The sequence below is a fragment of the Rhinolophus sinicus genome, linkage group LG11 (genome assembly GCF_036562045.2).
Source record: "Rhinolophus sinicus isolate RSC01 linkage group LG11, ASM3656204v1, whole genome shotgun sequence".
Taxonomy (NCBI): Eukaryota; Metazoa; Chordata; class Mammalia; order Chiroptera; family Rhinolophidae; genus Rhinolophus; species Rhinolophus sinicus.
In genome coordinates, this window is record NC_133760.1 from 1,535,532 (window position 1) to 1,554,226 (window position 18,695).

Genomic DNA, 18,695 nt, shown 5'->3' on the forward strand with positions numbered 1-18,695 from the left:
ACCCCCTGTACTGCCCAAAGAACCGAGTGCCAGGGTGGTCCTAAGACACAAGAGACCCTCTCTGGAGACCCAAGAATTCAGATATCCAGATGAGAGACTCAGCGTGAAAGTCTCCAGCATATCAGCCGCAGACATCATCCCACCCTCTAAGTTCCCCTATCGCTAGGCTCAGGAGGCAAGGCCCCATGTTCCTTGCTCCAGGGAACCACATCCACACTGCCCAGACCCTGGACACGGAACTCTGTACCTCGAACCTTCTCTGAGAGACCCAACCATCCAAAGCTACATTTTTCAGGTGCAAAATTGTAGGCCCTTCTAGTTTCCTCCGTAGGACATTTGTCTCAGTACCTAAATATTCCATCTCCAGGAACCCATCCCAATACTATGTCCAGACCCAGAAATCCACGGGGCCAAGAGTCTTGGGTAGAACAGTGATTTAATAAATTATGGGATAGAAGAAAAAATATGTACAGGTAAATGTGTGCTGGGAAACCTGAGATCTAGAAGACTGATCTGGTTTCTGGAACAAAAGATAGTCACGATTCTGCCTGCCATTGCTATTTGGGTAGCCAGAATCCCAGACCCTCATTCCTTCCTTCTTTAGAACCCAGCTTGTTTCCATGAGACCCTGCAGCCCAGGCCCCTAGCATCCTCCTCCTGCCAAGAACTAGGACATTCATTCTATCCCCCACCCCCTCCCTGCCTTCAAGGAACCAGGATCCTGGCTCCCACCTGACCTCTCTCCCCCAGGGAAACAGTGTAGTCAGCCCCTTCTCTTGCAGGACCTGGGAATCTGGGACCCCAGCACTCTTCTCCCAGGGGTCCAGGAATCTGGGCTGAAGTCTGGATCCAGAGTTCAAGTCTAACTGGGCTGGGATCTCAGTGCCCCAAAGCTTAGCTTCCCCTAGCAGGCATGAATGGCAGCCTCATTCTCAAAGACCAGGTTCTCATATGTGGCCTCCTCCTTGGCTAGCGCTAGGGATGACTGCTGGAGAAACCGCAGGATGCACTGGTGCAAGAACACGTACTGGGCCTAAGGAGGTGACAAAGGGAGGGGTGAGCCTTGGCCTGCTTTCCCCTGTAGCCCCACTCCCACCAGCCCTGTCCCCTCAGAACCCATCACCTCAGTCTGCACCATCAGTGGCCGGCTTTCCCGCATCTTCCTCACATAGCTGAAGGGCGCCAGGAAACCCTCACATTCCAGTTGCCGCAGCAGGACGTCCAGGGCGATGAGGGTGCCTGTGCGGCCCACTCCAGCACTAAGCAGGGACAAGAAGCGGTCAGACCATGGGAGGGGGTTCTTGAGACAGATTGGAGGGATCTATTTTTGGAGCACCCAGGGATCAGGTTATTATTCAGCAAGACACCGTTCCAGGGAACACAATGTAAGTGGAGGGCACTTAATGAAGGGGAAAGTAATTACATGAGACTGCCTGGAGTTCTCTCTACCTGCCAGACCCTGTTCCAAGTGCCCCATGTGCCTTTCCCACTCCTCCCACACCTGAGAAGGAACTGTTAGCAGACCCAAATAATTCTATTTTCTGAGTCCTGAGGGTCCCACTGCTCTCACAGGGAGCGGCTTCAGGGTGGTCCTCACCTGCAGTGCACAATGGGGGGGCCTCCTCCCTGGGTCTGGTCCAGCCACTGCCTGAGCATCTTCCAGAAGGCTAGCAAGGGGTCTGGGGAGTGGGGGACGCCGTGGTCTGGCCAGGCCACATAATGGAACTGACGCACATGGAGAATCTTCTGCTCCTGTGTCTAGACAGAGGATGGGTTGGGGGAGGGAGAGCTCAGAACGCGAGGGGCTGTTTTCTGACTGGTAGAGGGATCCCTGGGGCACACTGGGGTTCCTTGGGGGAGTGCTAGAAGGTTAGACTTCCTGGGGAGTTCTGCAGAGGGCACTGCCTGGAATGTCCTGGGGCAGGAATTAGGGGCTAACATGGGGCTGGCAGCGTGGCGGGACTTACATGCCAGAGCTTCAGGTCTCGTATAGTCCAGTTCTCCATCACCTTCTCACCCTCCAGGGTCACTTGTAGGTGCCCGTAGGTGCAGGGCTGGGCATCTAGAGGCCAATAATGCTCACACTTCACCTGGAGGAGGACTGGGGGGTCAGAGAACAGGAGGCCCAAAAAACCTGCCATGAGGCCCCTCTGCATGGTGGTTCTTACATTCAGAGCTGGGAAACCCCCTGCTCTGGTGAGGAGGCAGGACCCACAGGCAGCCACGTGTAGATTCACCCCAGCCAGGGGGACCCCTCCATCCCAAGGTCATTGGGATCAGATTCACACCATATGTGGACCACTGCATGGACTGAGGGAGATGAAGGAACTTGGGGTCCTATGGGATGGAGTCAGTGAGGTCTGGTCAAGGCCTACACTGGGACCAGTGTCCGGGGCAGTGTCATGGGCCAGAGCTCAGGACTCAGGCCCCAGGTCTGCTCTCACCCGACCGAACTCCATGCAGTTGGTCAGCATGACCAGGGTGTGACTCTGCTGCTCCCACACCAGGCGCCAGAAGTCACCCACCGTCTGAGGCAGGGGACCCTGGGCTGCAATGAACTCCCGGGGGCTCCAGAGACCCTGGTCAAGGAAAACAGGCAGGTCATGACTCCTCCAGCCCTTCCCTTCTGAGACCCCTTCTGCACCCTCCCAGCTCCCAGCCACAACCTACAGGCATGAAGCTGGCGTTGATGTAGTCGGAGCCTGGCTCCCCACTGAGGGGCTTCAGGGGCACACGGGACCAGTCATCTAGGGGAAGAGGCCAGCTTTAGTGATGCAGAGAGAGGGGTGAGAGGCCCAGAGGCAACAGAGACGGAGACGAGTGAGACTGGGCGCTGGGACAGAAGTCCTACTGAGGTGCAGACAGACACTGGAAGCTCTGAAAAGGGCAGAGAACCTCAGCTGGGAAAAGTGGGCAGGGGACACACACCTCCCTGGGGTAAAGGGTGGGCTAGGGCTAGGGTGCTGCCAGTCATGCCTGGGAATGAAGTCGGTAGAAGCTTAAGACTCACAGGGCAATACATTTCTGTACCGGTTCTTGGCGCTGTTTTCTGGAGCTGAGGCCACCCTTTGAGATTGGCTATGGCTCTCCAGGGCCAAATGCTGGGGGCAGAGGCAGAAGAGGGGTGCGTGGACATTACAATTCCTCCACCTTCGCTGAAGGACACCCCATCACTCCCTTTGCCTTCTTCAGTGTCCCCCATTTACCCTCATGCCCTGGAGTTCTGTAGCACCCACAGAAATGAAACGTGTGTGTGCCATCATCCCTTTGGGGCATTTGAGAGAATTGTGGGGATGGTGGGGACTGAAGAGTAGGCTAGAGAGTGGGAGTGTGGTGGGAAAACAAAGGCGTTTCTCTAGGACTGACCCAAGGATCGTCATAGTGTAAGATTCCAATGATTCAAAAAATGAATCGTGCCTCAGAATTTTTACATAAGCAAACAGATATATGTTACTGGTTTTCTTTAATCCCAAAGGGTGTGGAATGGTCTGGTGGGTGCAAGCGGCTCAGCTGAGTCCTCCATCCTCACCACACCTGCTACTCCCCTCTCCCCTCCATCCTCACCCCACCTGCTACTCCCCTCTCCCCTCCATCCTCACCCCACCTGCTACTCCCCTCTCCCCTCCATCCTCACCCCACCTGCTACTCCCCTCTCCCCTCCATCCTCACCCCACCTGGTACTCTTCTGCAAAGCCACAGTTGCTGTCCTTCTCGTTTTTCCTGACGTGGTCAGCAAAATCAGCTGCCCGGATGTCCCCTGGGAAGCTGGGCAGGGAGGGAAAAAGATTTACCTCCTTTAATCCTGTGCTCTTGGGATAAAAGAAAAGGTGTTTTCATTGTTGTTTACAACCCCAGAACTTATTTATTTTATAACTGGAAGTTCGTACCTTTAACCACCTTCACCTACCCCTTCGTCCCCCCACCTTTGGCAATCACTAGTCTGTTCTCTGTATCTATGAGTTCATTTGTTTTTTTAATTTTTTGATTATACATATATGTGAGCTCATACAGTGTCTTTCTCTGTCTGACTTATCTCACTTAACATAACACCCTCAAAGTCCATCCGTGTTGTCACAAATGGCTGGATTTCCTTCCTTTGAAAGGCTGAATATATTCCAATGTGTGTGTGTATATCACACTTTCAATATCCATTCATTCTTCAATGGATTCTTAGTTGCTTCCATGTCTTGGTATTGTAAACAACACTGCAATGAACATGGGTGTGCAGATATCTCTTCGAGACAGTGATTTTATTTCCTTCTGATAAATACCCAGAAGTGGAATTGCTGGGTCAAAAAAGGTGTTCTTCATCCATCAATTCCACTCTCGGGTATATATCAAAAGAATTAATAGCAGTGTCTTGGGCGGCCGGTTAGTCCACTTGATTAGAGTCAATGCTTGTAACACCAGGGCTGCTGGTTCAGTCTCCACATGGGCCAGTGTGAGCTGTGCCCTCCACAACTAGATTGAAACAACTACTTGTCTTGGAGCTGATGGGTCCTAGAAAAACACACTTATAATTTTTTTAAAAAGCAGTGTCTCGAAGAGATATGTGCACCCCCATGTTCACAGCAGCATTATTCACAATAGTCTAAAGGTGGAAGCAACCCAAGTGTCCATTGACATGAATGGATAAGTACAATGTGATCCATCCATACAAAAGAATAGTGTTCAGCCTTAAAAAGCAAGGACATTCTGACACGGGCTACAACATGTATGAACCTTGACATTATGCTCAATGAAGTTAATATGGTAAGTTTTATGTTCTGTGTATTTTACCACAATCACATTTTTTTAATGCAAAAAAAGGAAAAGTGTTTCTTCTCCATTTAAGGCTTCCCCTTCTTCTGGGCTCCATCCCCTCCCACCTCCTCCAGCCATCTGTTCTTTCTTGTCTTCTGTATCTGTACCCTTTCCTCTTTCCCTTTATCTTGTAAATATCATCACCTCTCTCCCACATTAAAAAAAAAAGCTTCAGATCTGTCGCTCCGGTTCCAGCCCTTTCTCTCTCCCTCCATACAATACAGTCATATAGTCTTATAAACGCTGTCTTGACTCAGTCTTGAGACCCTGGCTGGAGGCCCATCAGTTCCCTTTCCTGAACAACTGACTAAATATACAACCCATCACCTCCTTTATGGGACACACATGCACTGGGCCACTCTCCACCTGCCCTAATTCCCCAAAGGCAGGTACCAGATAATCATGGACAGCCCCCATGCCCCAGAGCCCCTGAAGTTATTCAAACGAAGCCTGCTTGCCTTACAGTGCCTTTCCTTCTTGCAGAAACCACAATAAAGTTTCTTGCTCATGTCTCCCCCACCTCCAACCAAACCCGGTGCTTCCCCACATGGCCCCTTCTCTTGGGACCTCTGAGTGCAATAAACTTTCCTTTCAGTGGTGCAGTCCCCCGCTCCACTGGCCTTTCTCCACCTGGATGTCCTTGAGGGTTATCGCTGGGATGTCCAGCCATACACACTGAGGTTGGCAAACCCTGTCTCTGTGCTCAACATATAGACAGGGCCAGACTGGGAATCCAATGAATGTGGTGATTTGTTACAGATGCCATGTAAGGCAGGTGGGCACAGGACAAGGTGAGGAGAGGTCAACTTTACTGGAGTGGGATGCTGGCCAGGACAGGTTGTATGGCAAAGAAGAATCGGGACATCGCCTTCCCCTATATCTGCATCTATTCTACCTCATGCATCTGCTTCTGATGGCCACCGCCTCAGTTTACACTGCATTCCTTTGTGCCTAGACCATCACAGCTGGTCTCCCAACTTCCCTTCTCGCCCTGTCCCATCTCTCCTTATCCATCCCTGGGGATCATTCTAACAAAGAGATTTGATGACTATTGACCCAACCGAAAGAGGACTCAGAGTGATGAAGACATTTGCACAAAGTTTCTCTTGAACCACTGAGCTGTTTACCCAACTGCCCATTCAGCATCTTCACTTCAGATCCAACAAGCATTCCAGACATAAGGTGTCCACACGAAGCTCCGACTACTTCCCCCAAAACCTGCTCCCCTGTAGCCACTCCATCTCAAACAGCGGTGTTTCCAGCTGTCCTGGAGCTCAGGTTGCACTCCTTGGAGACACTCTTTAGTCCTCTCTGACACTCACACCACACACCCATTCTTTAACCAGCTCTTCTGTTTAAACGCTTGCACTGTATCTAGAATCTGACTACCTCTAATCATTTTCTGGTCCAAGATATGATCACCTCTTGTTTGGGTTATAACATAGCTCTTCCTCTATCTCACTATTCTTGCCTTTGCTTCTTCAATAGGTGAGATTGTGTTACTGGCCTATTCACAACCCTCCCCAAACACCCATCTCAGAATAAAAATAGTCTTTACTTTCATGTACAAAGTCCTACCTGATCTGCTCCCACCTCTCAGACCTCATTTCTTACTACTCTTCCCTTCACCTACTTCACTCAATCTCTGAGACACACACATGTTCTCTAAACACACCAAGCACGCTCCTGCCCCAGGGCCTTTGCACTTGTTGGTCCCTCTGCCTGGAATGCCTTTTCTCCAGATGTACACATGGCTCCTCCCTCACTAGCTCAGTGTCTGTGTCAGGTGACTTCCTCTTAGTCATATTCTCAGTGAGGCTATTCCTGGACACCTTGTCTACAATTTCCTCTAGTTTTAACATCCTATCTAAAATGTTCCTCTACCCTTCCTATCCCCACCTCTTGCCTATTTGTCTCCAAGTAAGTATCACATTCTTTAATATCTTTTTTATCAATGTCTTCTTGTGCTAGAATGGAACATCCATGACGACAGGAATCTTTGTTTAATTCACTGTTTCTTCAGCACCTAGGACAGTGCCTGACACATACCATGTTTCCCCGAAAATAAGACCTAGCCAGACCATCAGCTCTAACGCGTCTCTTGGAACAAAAATTAATATAAGACCAAGTCTTATTTTAATGTGACTGTGTCTTGATAGTATAATATAATATGAAACAATATAATACAATATAATATAATACTGTGTCTTATATTAATTTTTGCACCAAAAGACGCATTAGAGCTGATGGTCCGGCTAGGTCTTATTTTCGGGGAAACACGATAATAGGTACTCAGTATTTTGTTGGATGAATGGAAGTCACAGAGGAGAAACTGAACCTGATTCCAAAGTCACTGGCCCAGGCTGCTTGGGGTATGGGGAGCAATGAAACTGTTGTGATCCCTGTCACAGAGGGCATTAGGTCCTTCTGAGACTAGTAGGTGGGTTCACTGATCCTGCCCTCTGAACCATCTAGTAACCAGCAAATGCCTCTTGATTTGACTGGACAGTGATCCTTTTGGATGCTTCCAAAACCTTCTACTCACCTGAAGACCAGATCCTGGGGTGCTGACTTCTTCTGGCTTGTCTTGTACCTGTGATTAAAGGCTCAGGGAGTGAGGCTGGAACCAGAGATGCTGATGCTTCCCCTGGTCCCCACCTCCACACGGTCGTCGCTCAGTCCTGCACTAAGTCTCTCACCTCTTCTTCAGGAAGAAAATCAGCAGGCCCACCAGGATGAGGAACAGGAGGACACCAACAATGGCCCCGGCAATGACCCCTGGGAGAAGGAGGGGTAGGGAGCCATTAGAGCCCGGGTCTTATCTCCTGGTGTCCCATCTCTCCTATCGTCCTTACCCAGACAGTGATCAGAAGGACTGCAGGGTAGATGCTGGGACAGAGAAGGGACAGGAGAAATCTGGGTAAAGCCCCGTCTCCCACTGAGCCTTTCCTCTCAGTCTCTCACTACCCCAGGAGACTGGTCCAAATGCATCATTTTCTCAGGTGACCTGGGGGCTAGAGTGACATTTCCCCTCCTTGGCCTAGGCTAATAGTTCTCAACGAGGGCAATTTTTGCCCCACCGATGACATCGGGAAATGTCTGGAGACATTTTGGTTTGTCACCAGTGGGGTGGTGGTGCCACTTGCATTGACTGGGCAGAGCCCAGGGATGCTGCTTAACCTCCTACAAGGCATAGGACAGCCCCCACAGCAGAGTGATCCAGCACCAACGGCAATATGCCAAGGCTGGGAACCCACTCCCTGAGGCTGAAGGCATTGATGGTTCTCCCCAGAAGCCAAGCTCATCTTCTCAGATGTCCTGTTTGCTAGGTGAAGGGCTCCCTTGCAGGGGGACCCACTGAGGCTGGTGGTGCCTAAGGCCTTGGTCCCAGGCTCTGATGGGCACAGATTTCCCAGGATCTGTCCCCAGACACCTGCTCTTAGGGTAGACTCAAGTCCATAGCCCACCACCATCAGCCATGGTGGCCTCAGGTTACAGCTTCTCAACTATCCTAGTTGCCAGGACCTGTCAACAGGCTCTAGTGGGGTCTTACACAGCCTGGTGGGAAGCCCATTCCCCTATGAGCCTGGTCCCACAGAATTGGACAAGAGGGTCTATCCTCCCAGAGACCCTTCTTGCCAAGATAGAGACTGTCCTGGGCAGTGGGCTCCAGTGAAAGTGAGTTTGGAGTCTCATCTATTGATCACTGCCAGTCTCTCTCCAGAGCACAGATCCAATCTTATAAGAGGCCCTGATTCCTAGGAAGTAACTGTGGAGGCCCAGTGAAGCCTATGACCACAGTCAGTGGGACATGATGAGAAACTTCCTGTTTGAAGAAGTTCAAACTTCTTTAAATACCCCCACTGATGAGTAAAAAATGGTGCCGCCATGGTGGGAATAAATCTGGCAGTTCTTCAAATGGCAACTCTAAACATAGAGTCGCTGTGTGATCCAGCAGTTCTACTCCTGGGTACATACTCAAGAGAAATGAAGACATACATTTACACAAAAACAGGTACATGCATGTTCATAGCAGCAATACTCATAATAATCAAAAAGTGGAAACCACCCAACTGATCCATCCACAAAAGAACAGAAATGACAGTGGGGTCCAGCCATACAGTGGAGTATCATTTGGCAACAGAACGGAAATGAAGCACTGACACACACTACAACATGGGTGGACCTGAAAGACATTATACTGTGAGAAAAGCCAGTCACAGAGGACCAACACGTTGTATTTTTAGGAAATGTCCAAAACAGACAAATCTACACAGAGAGAAAATAAATTAGAGATTCCCTGGGCTTGGTTATGGGGGAGTTGGGGCAACTAGGGGGCAATGGCTTAAGAAGGTGGTATTTCTTTATGCGGTAATGAAAATATTCTAAAATTGATAGTGATGATGGTTGCACAATATTGTGGATGCACTAAAAGCCACTGAATTATACATTTTAAATGGGTGAGTTGTATGGTATGTGAATTATAGCTCAGTAAAGCTGTTTTAAAGAAAGCTGGGAAAACACAAACAAACAAACAAAAGGACCCCATGAGCAGGTGAGACTCCCTTACAACAGGGCCTGATGAGGTCTAGAGAGACTTTCTCTATCCCCTGAGGCTCTGCTCACCTGTGCTCTCAGTGTGGCAGGTCACAGAGGCAGGCGGGGCCCTCATTGTGGACCAGATGGTAGTGACGGTGGCTGCGTAGGCCTGAGCCGGCTGGAGACCCGACACGGACACGCCCGTCTCACAGGAGGATCTGTCCTGGGAGACCTGCTGCCCACCCACCTGCAACTCAAAGGCCTCATAGCCTCCTGTGGGGCAGGACCAGGTCAGGATGACCCCGTAGCCCCCATGGGTGCTGATGCAGGAGGTGATGGTGACAGGGTCTGGGTCTGGGTAGAGGGGACAAGAGGAGTCAGTAGGTGCCATCCAAGGTGGTGTTCCATCCCTCCCCAACTTCACTACCAGTGACGCCAATTCCACGACAACAAGCCCATCCTTTCTTTCCCTAAACCAAAATACTTCTTCATGCCTCATTTTCTGTCTTTCCCAATAGGTCTCTTCACCCATGAGCTCTCTGACTCTGTATCATTGTAAATTATGAAATCACAGGCTGATGGGATTTTTAATCCACTCACTTCTCGTTGCCCCCAGGTCAGACCTAAGCCCCCCACCAGGTAAAAGGGGGCCCATCTCACCTGTGGATGCATGGAGGCTCTGTGTGGAACTGCCTACATCGTTCCTCTCTGACCACACACTGAAGTTGTACAGAGTCCCAGGTACCAGGGCCTCCACCACATACCAAGTCTCATTGGTCTTGCCTGTCTGGTAGGCTGGCCGCCTTTGGGGATCTCGCTCCCTCTGGGGATGTTCCCCACCAGCCCACTGGACCAAGTACATGTAGAAGTCAGCATGGGGGTCTGCAGGGGCCTCCCACTGCAGGGTGATTGAGATGTTGGTCTGAGTCTTCTTCTGCAGATCTGTGACCTCACTGGGAGCTGAGAATTGAAAAAGACACTCAAGAGGCTGAATCCTCAAGGATTCTCATACCCCAAACTGCTCACCTCCCCTTCACAGCAAGCTGAGGTGCCTCAGTCATCAGATGAGTCTACTTCCTAAGGAGTGTGGACCACAGAAAGGAGGCGGGGCCAGGATTACTCTGGCCCACTCTGTTCTGAGTCTGCAACACTGTGTCTCACCCACCACCTATCTCCATGGTCAGCCTAAGGCAGAGTCATTTCTCACTTCTAGATACACCAAGTTTCTAGAGGAAGCTGTTGACTTCAGTCTCCTTCGCCCAAATGACCAAAGACTAAAGGGTTCCAGATTCGGTCCATTCATAGTGAACCTAATCCCTGGGGGAATTCTGGTGCCTCTCGTGCTTGGGACCCTCCGTGTGTAGGTGAGAGGCGGGGCTCGGAGGCTTCAGCTCACTCCTCGACAACCTGTGGACGGTAGTCTAGCTGGTGACTTTGTTGGTTCCAGAGAGGTGGCACTGGACAGTCAGGGGCTCTCTTTATTCCCAAAAACAGACCCCAAAATTGGAAAGACTTGGTTGCTGAGGACAGACACCTCCTACGAAGCAGGCCTACAAGCCAAAGGTCTGATGAGGCTGGACAGGGTCCCCGAGCACAGCTCATCTCCCAGGAAGCTCCCAACACCCTCCTATCACTGTCTTCCCCCGTCCCAATAGTACTGGGTCCAGAACTAGACTGAGTCTCACCAGTGGCCCCAGTGAGGCTCCCTTTGTCACTGATGGCCCCGTTCCTCTCCGCTCGGACGCTGAAGGTGTACATGCTCCCAGCTTCCAGCTCCTTCAGCGTGATATTATTGTCTGTGGTGTTATGGGTCCTAAAGACAAAACTGCCCTCCTCTATCCATGAGACCCGGTAGGTGTAGGGAGGGTGACCTGGGCCGAGGGGAGCTTTCCAGCTCAAGGTGATGGAGCTGTTGGTCCGGTCCTGTATCCCGAGACTTGTCACTGCATTGGGGACTGGAGAAAGAAACAGGTAGTCAGGATTTCTATGTCCCCCATCCACTAGTAATCAGAACACAGTGATGTGCCCAGTTCCTGTACAGCCCAGCTTGTTAAGAAACACTTCCTAGCAGTGGGACCTGGGCTACTGCAGCCCTACGCTCAGTGGCAGACTTCTCGACAGGCCAGTCCCCAGGTATGGCCACGTCTCTGCTATGGACTCTAGGGGGGTGGGTCTGGCTCAAGGTCGAAGAGATGATGGGCAGAGCCCAGGGCCTGTAGGAGGTGCCATATTTGCCAGTTTTCAGCCTCTTACCAAACAGAATGAATATCGGTGCCTCTCACCTGTGGAGATGCTGAGGTTCTGGCTGGAGCCAGGTATATCATTCTTTTTTGCCCACACAGAGAATTTGTACAAGGTCCCAGGTTCAAGTCCTTCCATGGTGACACTGGTGTTTGTTGAGCTTTGGGTGTCAGTTTTGTCACTGTCACCCATCCACTGGACCCAGTAGGTGTAGGTCAGAAGATCAGGGCCATTGGGCACCTCCCAGCTCAGGGTGATGGAGCTGTTGGTCTGAGCCTCCACACTCAGGTTCCTGACGGGGTTGGGGGCTGAAAAATTAGGAAGAAGGAACTGGTGTCAGCAGGAGAGCAGATCAGACAGGACCCTCAGTGGTCATTTATAACCCTCAAAGTTCCCAGTCCTGCCTCAACTACCAGTCCCAGGAGATGCAGGGTGAGTGGTCTAGACCAGTGCTTCTCAAACTGTAGTGTGCACACAGAGCACCGGGATCTTGTTAAGATGTAGGTCCTGACCCAGTGGGTCTGGACAAGACCAAGATAGCATTTCCAGTCTGTCCTCGGGGCATGCTGGGGATGCCCCCGGGGGCCACACTTGGGGGAGTAAAGATCTAGGCCAGCGCTTTCCAGTAGAATTTCTGTGATGGTGGAAATATTCTTTCAGGGTCCCATATGGCAGGCACTAGCCCAGTGAGAGAATGAGGGGGACTGGGAGCCCCTCAGTAGGGCTCATGAGCACATGAAATGAGGAACTGAATTTGCAATTTTAGTGAATTTAAATTTAAATAGCCACACGTGACTAGAGGCTACCATATCAGACAGTGGAGGTCTAGAGCAGGAGCAATGTCCACGTCAGGGTGATGGAGCTGATGTCACAGCTTCCAGCCTCAAGACTGTGTCATAGCTGGAACGAGGTGAAGAGTCAGAGGTCAGAGTGTCCATATTCCACAGTACCTATTGCCCCCAGAGCTGAGGTGACCTGCTTTGCCCCTACACAGCCCTGGTTGCTCAGGAAGATACTCCCCACTATTATGGTCTAGAAAGCTGAGGTGCCCTGCTTTGCCCCTACACAGCCCTGGTTGCTCAGGAAGATACTCCCCAGTATTATGTCTAGAAAGCTCCCCAGCCACTAACTCAGAGGCAGGCGGGCCTGTGGATAATCCTTGGGATGTGGCCAGTGTCTCCCGCAGACTCACTGAAGGTCTGGCCCAATGAGGGCTAAGGACAAGTGGGCCCCCATTTGCTAACACCTTCTCCTGTGGGATCTTAACCATCTCCTACCACCCCACCCCGCTATGCAAAGCAAAGGGAACAAAACAGGGTGCTTCTGACCTGTGAAACCCTCGAGGGTCATCCTGGAGCCAGGTACACCGTCCTTCTCTGCCCACACAGAAAATTCATAAGAGGACGCCGATTGAAGTCCTTCCACTGCGTAACTGGTAATTGTCGTGTTTCGGGTCTCATTTTTGTTACCATCTCCAGGCCACTGGACCTGGTAGATATAGTTCTGAGGGCTTGGGCCATCGGGGACCGTCCAGTGCAGAGTGATGGAGCTGTTGGTCCACGTCTCCACACTCAGGTTTCCGACAGCGTTGGGGGCTGAAAAATCAGGACAGGAGGGGAAGTGAGCTGTGGTTTCTGGTTCCCACATTTCCAGGCCTTCCTTCACCACTGGACTCAGCAGGCATGGGGCGGGTAGCTAGATCCGCGAGTCCAATATGGCAGCTACTGAGCCCTGGAAACGTGACTTGTTCCGAGATGTGCTGTGAGTGTAAAATCCACACTGAGTTTTGAAGAATGATATGAAATTGAGCATGTATTAAGTTGGTGCAAACATAATTATGGTTTAAAAGGTTAAAAATAATTGCAAAAACCTCAATTACTTTTGCACCAGCCTAACAGAACATCTCATTGGTCTTCTTTTATATCAATTACATGTCAAAATGACAACACTTTGGATCTATTGGGCTAAACAAAATCTCTCTTTAAAATGAATTTAACCTGTTTCTTTTCTTTTTTTACTTATTTTAGTGTGGCCCATTGAAAATTTGAATTTATACGTGTGGCTTCCATAATATTTCTGTTGGTCTACACAACCTGCCATATTCTTGTGTGTGTTCTCAAGCACTGCCAGCCACCTCCCTTTAGAAAGCAAACAAACAACAAAAAATTAAACAGTGGCTGCCTCCCTCACCTGTGGTGGCTTTCAGGGTCTCCTGGGAACTGTTCACTCCACCTTCCTCTACCCACACGGAAAACTCATACGAAGACCCAGGGTCAAGTCTGTCCGCTGTGAAACTGATGTCTGTCGTGTTTCGGGTCTCATTTTTGTCACCCTGTCCAGTCCACTGGACCCAGTAGGTAGAGTTCTGCGGGTTCAGGCCCTCAGGGGCCTCCCAGCTCAGGGTGATGGAGCTGGTGGTCTGGGCCTCCACACTCAGGTTCCTGATGGGGTTGGGGGCTGAGAATTGGGAAGGAAGGTCCGATCTGAGCAGAAAGCAGATCACTATCCCCAGCTCTTATCACGTGTCCAGAAAGACCACTCCCATCAGCATCTGCCATGGATCACCGTGCCCTCCATGGAGACACCCCCCCCCCCAGAAGCTCACAGGAGTTGAGGTGCAACCCCTTTGTGTGGGCGGTGAACTTAGCAGGGGTCACTCACCAGCTGCCCTGGCCCCTGTCCAGCTGCACAGGCCCTGGGGAGAGCCCAGAGGGCAAGAATCAGACTAAGCCCTACTTCCCCAGACCCAGGGGAGACCGTTGGGCTGGGCAGTTGGCCAGTACCCTCCTGTCCTCTGCCCCCACCTGAGTCACAGCTGCCTAAAGGAGAGGAGAGACAATGTGCAATGTCTCCTCCCCCACGCTGAGCTCTGACAAAGGTCACTCCAACTTTGGGCAGTCTTTTCTGGGTGTGTGTGTGTATGTTGGGGGGCAGGGGCGGGGCTCCAGGGACGCAGGAGCTGGTGTTGGCTCCACTGATAAGGCTGAGAGATAAACTTAATGGTTTCACTTCCTGAAAAGTATGGCCTTGGAAGACTAGGAACAGAAAAATAATCAACAAACGGAACAGGGAAGAGACCAAGGCTGGGGACCAGAGGCCAAACACACAGGTCTGAAGGAGGAGGGGCCAGGGTCTGGATTCCCGGGTCTGAGGGAGGAAGACCTGGGGGCCAGGACTCCCGGGTGTGAGAGAGGAGGGGCCGGGGGCCTGGACTCCAGGGTCTGAGGGAGGAGGACCTGGAGGCCAGAACTGCTGGGTCTTTGTAAACCAGAGTTTACTCTTACCCCAGACACTGCAATATCTAAAAGCCTGGGTGTAAGACTCCCTGACAATCTCTTCCAACCCAGACACCTGCTTCCTTCTTCCTGGAATCATCAGCCCTTACTCCCTCAGGACCTGAGTTCAGGGACTCCTGTTTCCCCATCTCTCAGACCCAGCAGTGGCCCTCCTGCCGCCCCTCCCTGAGAGCCCACTCCACCAGGCTGGAAGCACTCACCAGCAGCACCAGGCTCCCCCAGGTCCTGAGGCCCCCACCAGGACCAGCCATGTCTGCAGACACCGCAAGGGATTCAGGTGTGCCAACCCTGGACCTTCCACCTGCTGGACTTTAAATGGAAGCATTTCCCCTTTCCCAGCCCAAAGGTGAGGTCACAGGTCATGTTGGGAAGGGAGGAGGAGGAAGTGGAGGCTCCAGTGTGAGAGCTCCCAGCCCTGCCCCGCCCTTGGTCGGGTCTCTCGGTCTTCCTGCTCCACCTGGCCATGGGGTCTTCCATCCAGCCCCTGCCTCCCCTCCTGTGTCCCAAGATAAAAGCTGGGATAAGGCACTGTGTTCCCCGTTGGTGTGTGAATGCACTACACAGGTCGCAGACAGTCTCAGCTTTACTCCAACTACACAGAAGTTCTTAAGGTTTTTTTGGTAGGTGCTCCGGGCTGTTTCAAACACCACAGTCTTTTCACGTGCTGTTCCCTCCATCTGGCCAGTTCTTTCTTGCCTATGGCTCTGTTTACTTCTGGTTGACCCCAGATACAGTTGACCACTCCCTCCTGTGTGAGCTTACCTAAGCAAATCTCTTTCTATAATACTCATAACATTGCATGTGGTTATGTCTGTGTGTCCTTTCTTTTGAGGGTAGAAAGAAGTTTATTCCTCTCAGCAACCAAAGGGCCAACTTGACACCTGGGCACTGATGACATATCACGGATAAAGTGTGTCAAGTTCATTCATTCCCATTTGGGATTAGATCTCCCTGGATCTTGTGCTGGTGACCCAGCTCAGGCTCCCACCTCACTGCTCACTCCTCCAGCTGACTCAGCCTTGGTTTTCTTCTTCCCAGCCATGATGTGGGGAGCCAGGATGTGATGACCCAGAAAGTAATGGGAGCCTGCCTTGCCATGTTGTAGGAGGACTCAGGTGTCCTACAGTCAGTCTTGGCTCCCTTGTCTCACTCACTGAGGCAAGAAATGAAGCAGGTGTTGGGGGAGGTTGGAGAAGGGAGATTCCTGGGGGCATCAGGATCCCCACTCAGTTCCCAAAGCTGCCACCATACCCAAAGGTCCTTGGCAAAGCCATAGTTGCTTTTCTTTATCTTTTACCTGATGTCATCAGCAATATACTCAGCCAGGATACCCTTTGAAGACCTGGAGGAGATGGGCAGATTTCACTGGGCAGGAGGAAGGAAATAAGAATTTCTTCTCCTGTCCTCCCAGAGAGGAACCTGCCTGCCCCACCAGCCAGCCCCAGCCTGCCCTGAGGAGCAAAAGTGGACTTCTCTAATTCCTATCATGTTTAAGGGTTCTTTTGACTACGTCTTCACTAGGGGAGGGGCAACCAGAATCCAAAGCATCTGCATTTAGCTATCACCCCAATTCTGCCATTCACCCCCCCAGCCTCAGACAACCACAATTCTACTTCTGTCTCTTATCTATTCTGGATATTTCATATAAATGGAATCCCATACTAATGGTCTTTTGGAACTGGAATCTTTCACTGACTGTAATGTTTTCAAAGTTCATGCACTTTGTAGCATGTAACAGGACTTTATTCCTTTTTTATGGGCCAAATAACATGCCACGGGCCCATGTTTTTAAGGGCTGACAGGTTTGATTGTTTGCCTGCAGAAATGGATCCTAGTGAAGCCAAGGACTGCGAAAGAGCCCCCCAAGTTGGAGGAGAGGAAAGGAGCAGAGTCATCCTCATGGACCTCAGAAGGAGCCAACCTTGCTGACGCCTTGATCTTTCTGTCTCCAGAAGTGGCCTGTATGTTAAAAACAAAAACAAAAACAAAAAAACATGGTCATCAGACAGATACCATGTTTCCCCGAAAAGAAGACCTAGCCAGACAATCAGCTCTAATGTGTCTTTTGGAGCAAAAATTAATATAAGACCCGGTCTTATCATACTATAACATTAGACCAGGTCTTATATTAATTTTTGCTCCAAAGGACGCATTAGAGCTGATTGTCCGGCTGGGTCTTATTTTTGGGGAAACACAGTAGAAGCTGAAGTGTGGCTCCTTAGCACTTTTTGCTGGGGTGGGAAGTTGTTCTGGGGGGCTCTTTAGGAGGGGAAGAGAGAAGGTACTTTATTACAGCCCACTTAGTCTGTCGTGAGCCTCTCACTCTTCATGGCAGATAGGGCAATGGGGACCCGGGCAGCGTAGTAGGTAGCCATGACCACCAGGAGGGCGTGGGGCAGGGGTTGAATGAAGGCATCCTAGGCCAACACCAAATCTGAGATTGTGAAGACCCCATTCAGAACACCTGCCCCTGATCAGGCCCTGCCACAGCATTCATGCCTCATCCTGCCCGAAGCCTTCTTCTGTGGTGAGTAGGGATCTTGGCCTGAAGGTGGGGCAGGGACTAACAAACAGGTGGGCTCTGGGGTGTGTGTGTGGGGGGGTGTCTCTCAAAGCACAGAAGAATCTCCTCTCTTCTGTAAGAGTCCCCTGAAGCACATCGTGGATGTAAAAATCTCCTCTCTTGCTATAAGATTCCCTTAAAACACATCACAGATGTAGAAGTCAAGCATGGTTTGGAGAGCAGCTCTGACTGCTTTATGCCCTCAGATGCAGACCCTGAGGCCCAGAGAGGGGCAGTGGGCTGCCAAGGTCACAGCCAGGATGAGAGACACCCCTGGGTTTTCTTCCTAGTATTCTATTCCCACCCCATTGCTACCTGCCCTTTCCTCCAAGATTCCCTCCTCTTTGAGTCTCTTCACCTCCTCATCCCTCTCCTCTCCTGGTATTTTATGTGACTGTAGTGGGTTGAATTGCGTCCCCTAAAGAAAGGTGTCCAAGTCCTAAACCCTAGTCCCTATGTTTGTTACTTAAAAACAGGGTCCTAGGTGATGTAATTAAAGATCTCAAGATGAGAACATCCTGGATTTAGGGTGGGCCCTGAATCCAATGACTGATGTTCTTAGAAGACACATAGAGGGAGAACGCTATGTGGGAACAGAGGCAGAGATCATAGGGACACCAGGGATGGTTGGAGCCCCCTGAAGCAGGAAGAGGCAAGACGGGCCCTCCCCTAGAGCCTTGGAGGAGTGCAGCCCTGCTGACATTTTGACTTTGGACTTCTGGCCTCCAGCACTGTGAGAAACTAATGTTATAAACCACCCAGTATGTGGTCATTTGTGACAGCAGCCCTAGGAAACTAACACATGGACCAAAGCCTCCTCCTGGCCTCAGATCTGTAAAAACCTCTGTGATGGACATGAATCCTGCCGCCATCGAAGGTCCCTGGGTATTGTCCATGTCCCATAAGCCCTGGGTCCCAGGCCTGGTCACAGTGAGCATCCTGTGTGTATGCTTAATACTGCATGACACACATAAAGATGTCGCACTAAGTGTTCTTACCACGAGAACTTTGTTTTGTAATCCCCCCCCCCCTTTCTTCCACCTCCCACCATCCCTCCGGTTCAAGCCGTTGTTTCTCAGTCTAGTTGTAGGACACAGCTCCCAGGCCCATGCTGGTATTATGAGCCCTGCGCTTCCCCAGCTGAGGCTGTTGGTTGCCAGTCATCGGTCGGCCGCTCACAGCAGCTCACAGCAGCTCTTGCCGGCTGCTGGTCACTCATGCTGGCCACCGGCCACCGGCCACTCATGGTGGCA

The 18,695-nt window shown here is 51.0% G+C and overlaps 1 protein-coding gene and 1 long non-coding RNA gene across 3 annotated transcripts; one reads left to right on the forward strand and one right to left on the reverse strand.

Annotated features, from left to right (window-relative positions):
• Positions 1-419: 419 nt before the first annotated feature.
• PTPRH (protein tyrosine phosphatase receptor type H) lies at positions 420-15,215 on the reverse strand. 2 transcript variants are annotated; one of them, XM_019710971.2, is made up of 18 exons: positions 15,080-15,215; positions 14,245-14,278; positions 13,774-14,040; positions 12,912-13,178; positions 11,625-11,891; positions 11,028-11,297; positions 10,003-10,302; positions 9,430-9,696; positions 7,503-7,581; positions 7,349-7,396; positions 3,675-3,765; positions 3,011-3,101; positions 2,671-2,747; positions 2,445-2,579; positions 1,968-2,090; positions 1,598-1,758; positions 1,124-1,259; positions 420-1,033 (listed from the first exon to the last, which is right to left on the reverse strand). In XM_019710971.2, exons 1-18 carry the CDS (start codon positions 15,128-15,130, stop codon positions 905-907), a joined length of 2,793 nt encoding a protein of 930 aa, XP_019566530.2. In that variant the 5' UTR covers positions 15,131-15,215; the 3' UTR covers positions 420-904. The 2 variants fall into 2 exon arrangements, 1 of the variants encoding a protein (XP_019566530.2); XR_012490539.1 differs by lacking the exons at positions 420-1,033; positions 1,124-1,259 and having other exon boundaries at positions 1,740-1,758; positions 1,968-2,101.
• On the forward strand, positions 14,482-16,835 carry LOC141567719 (uncharacterized). Its single transcript, XR_012490544.1, has 3 exons — positions 14,482-14,692; positions 15,015-15,225; positions 16,702-16,835. It is a non-coding gene; the product is annotated as an uncharacterized LOC141567719 (long non-coding RNA).
• Positions 16,836-18,695: the final 1,860 nt, after the last annotated feature.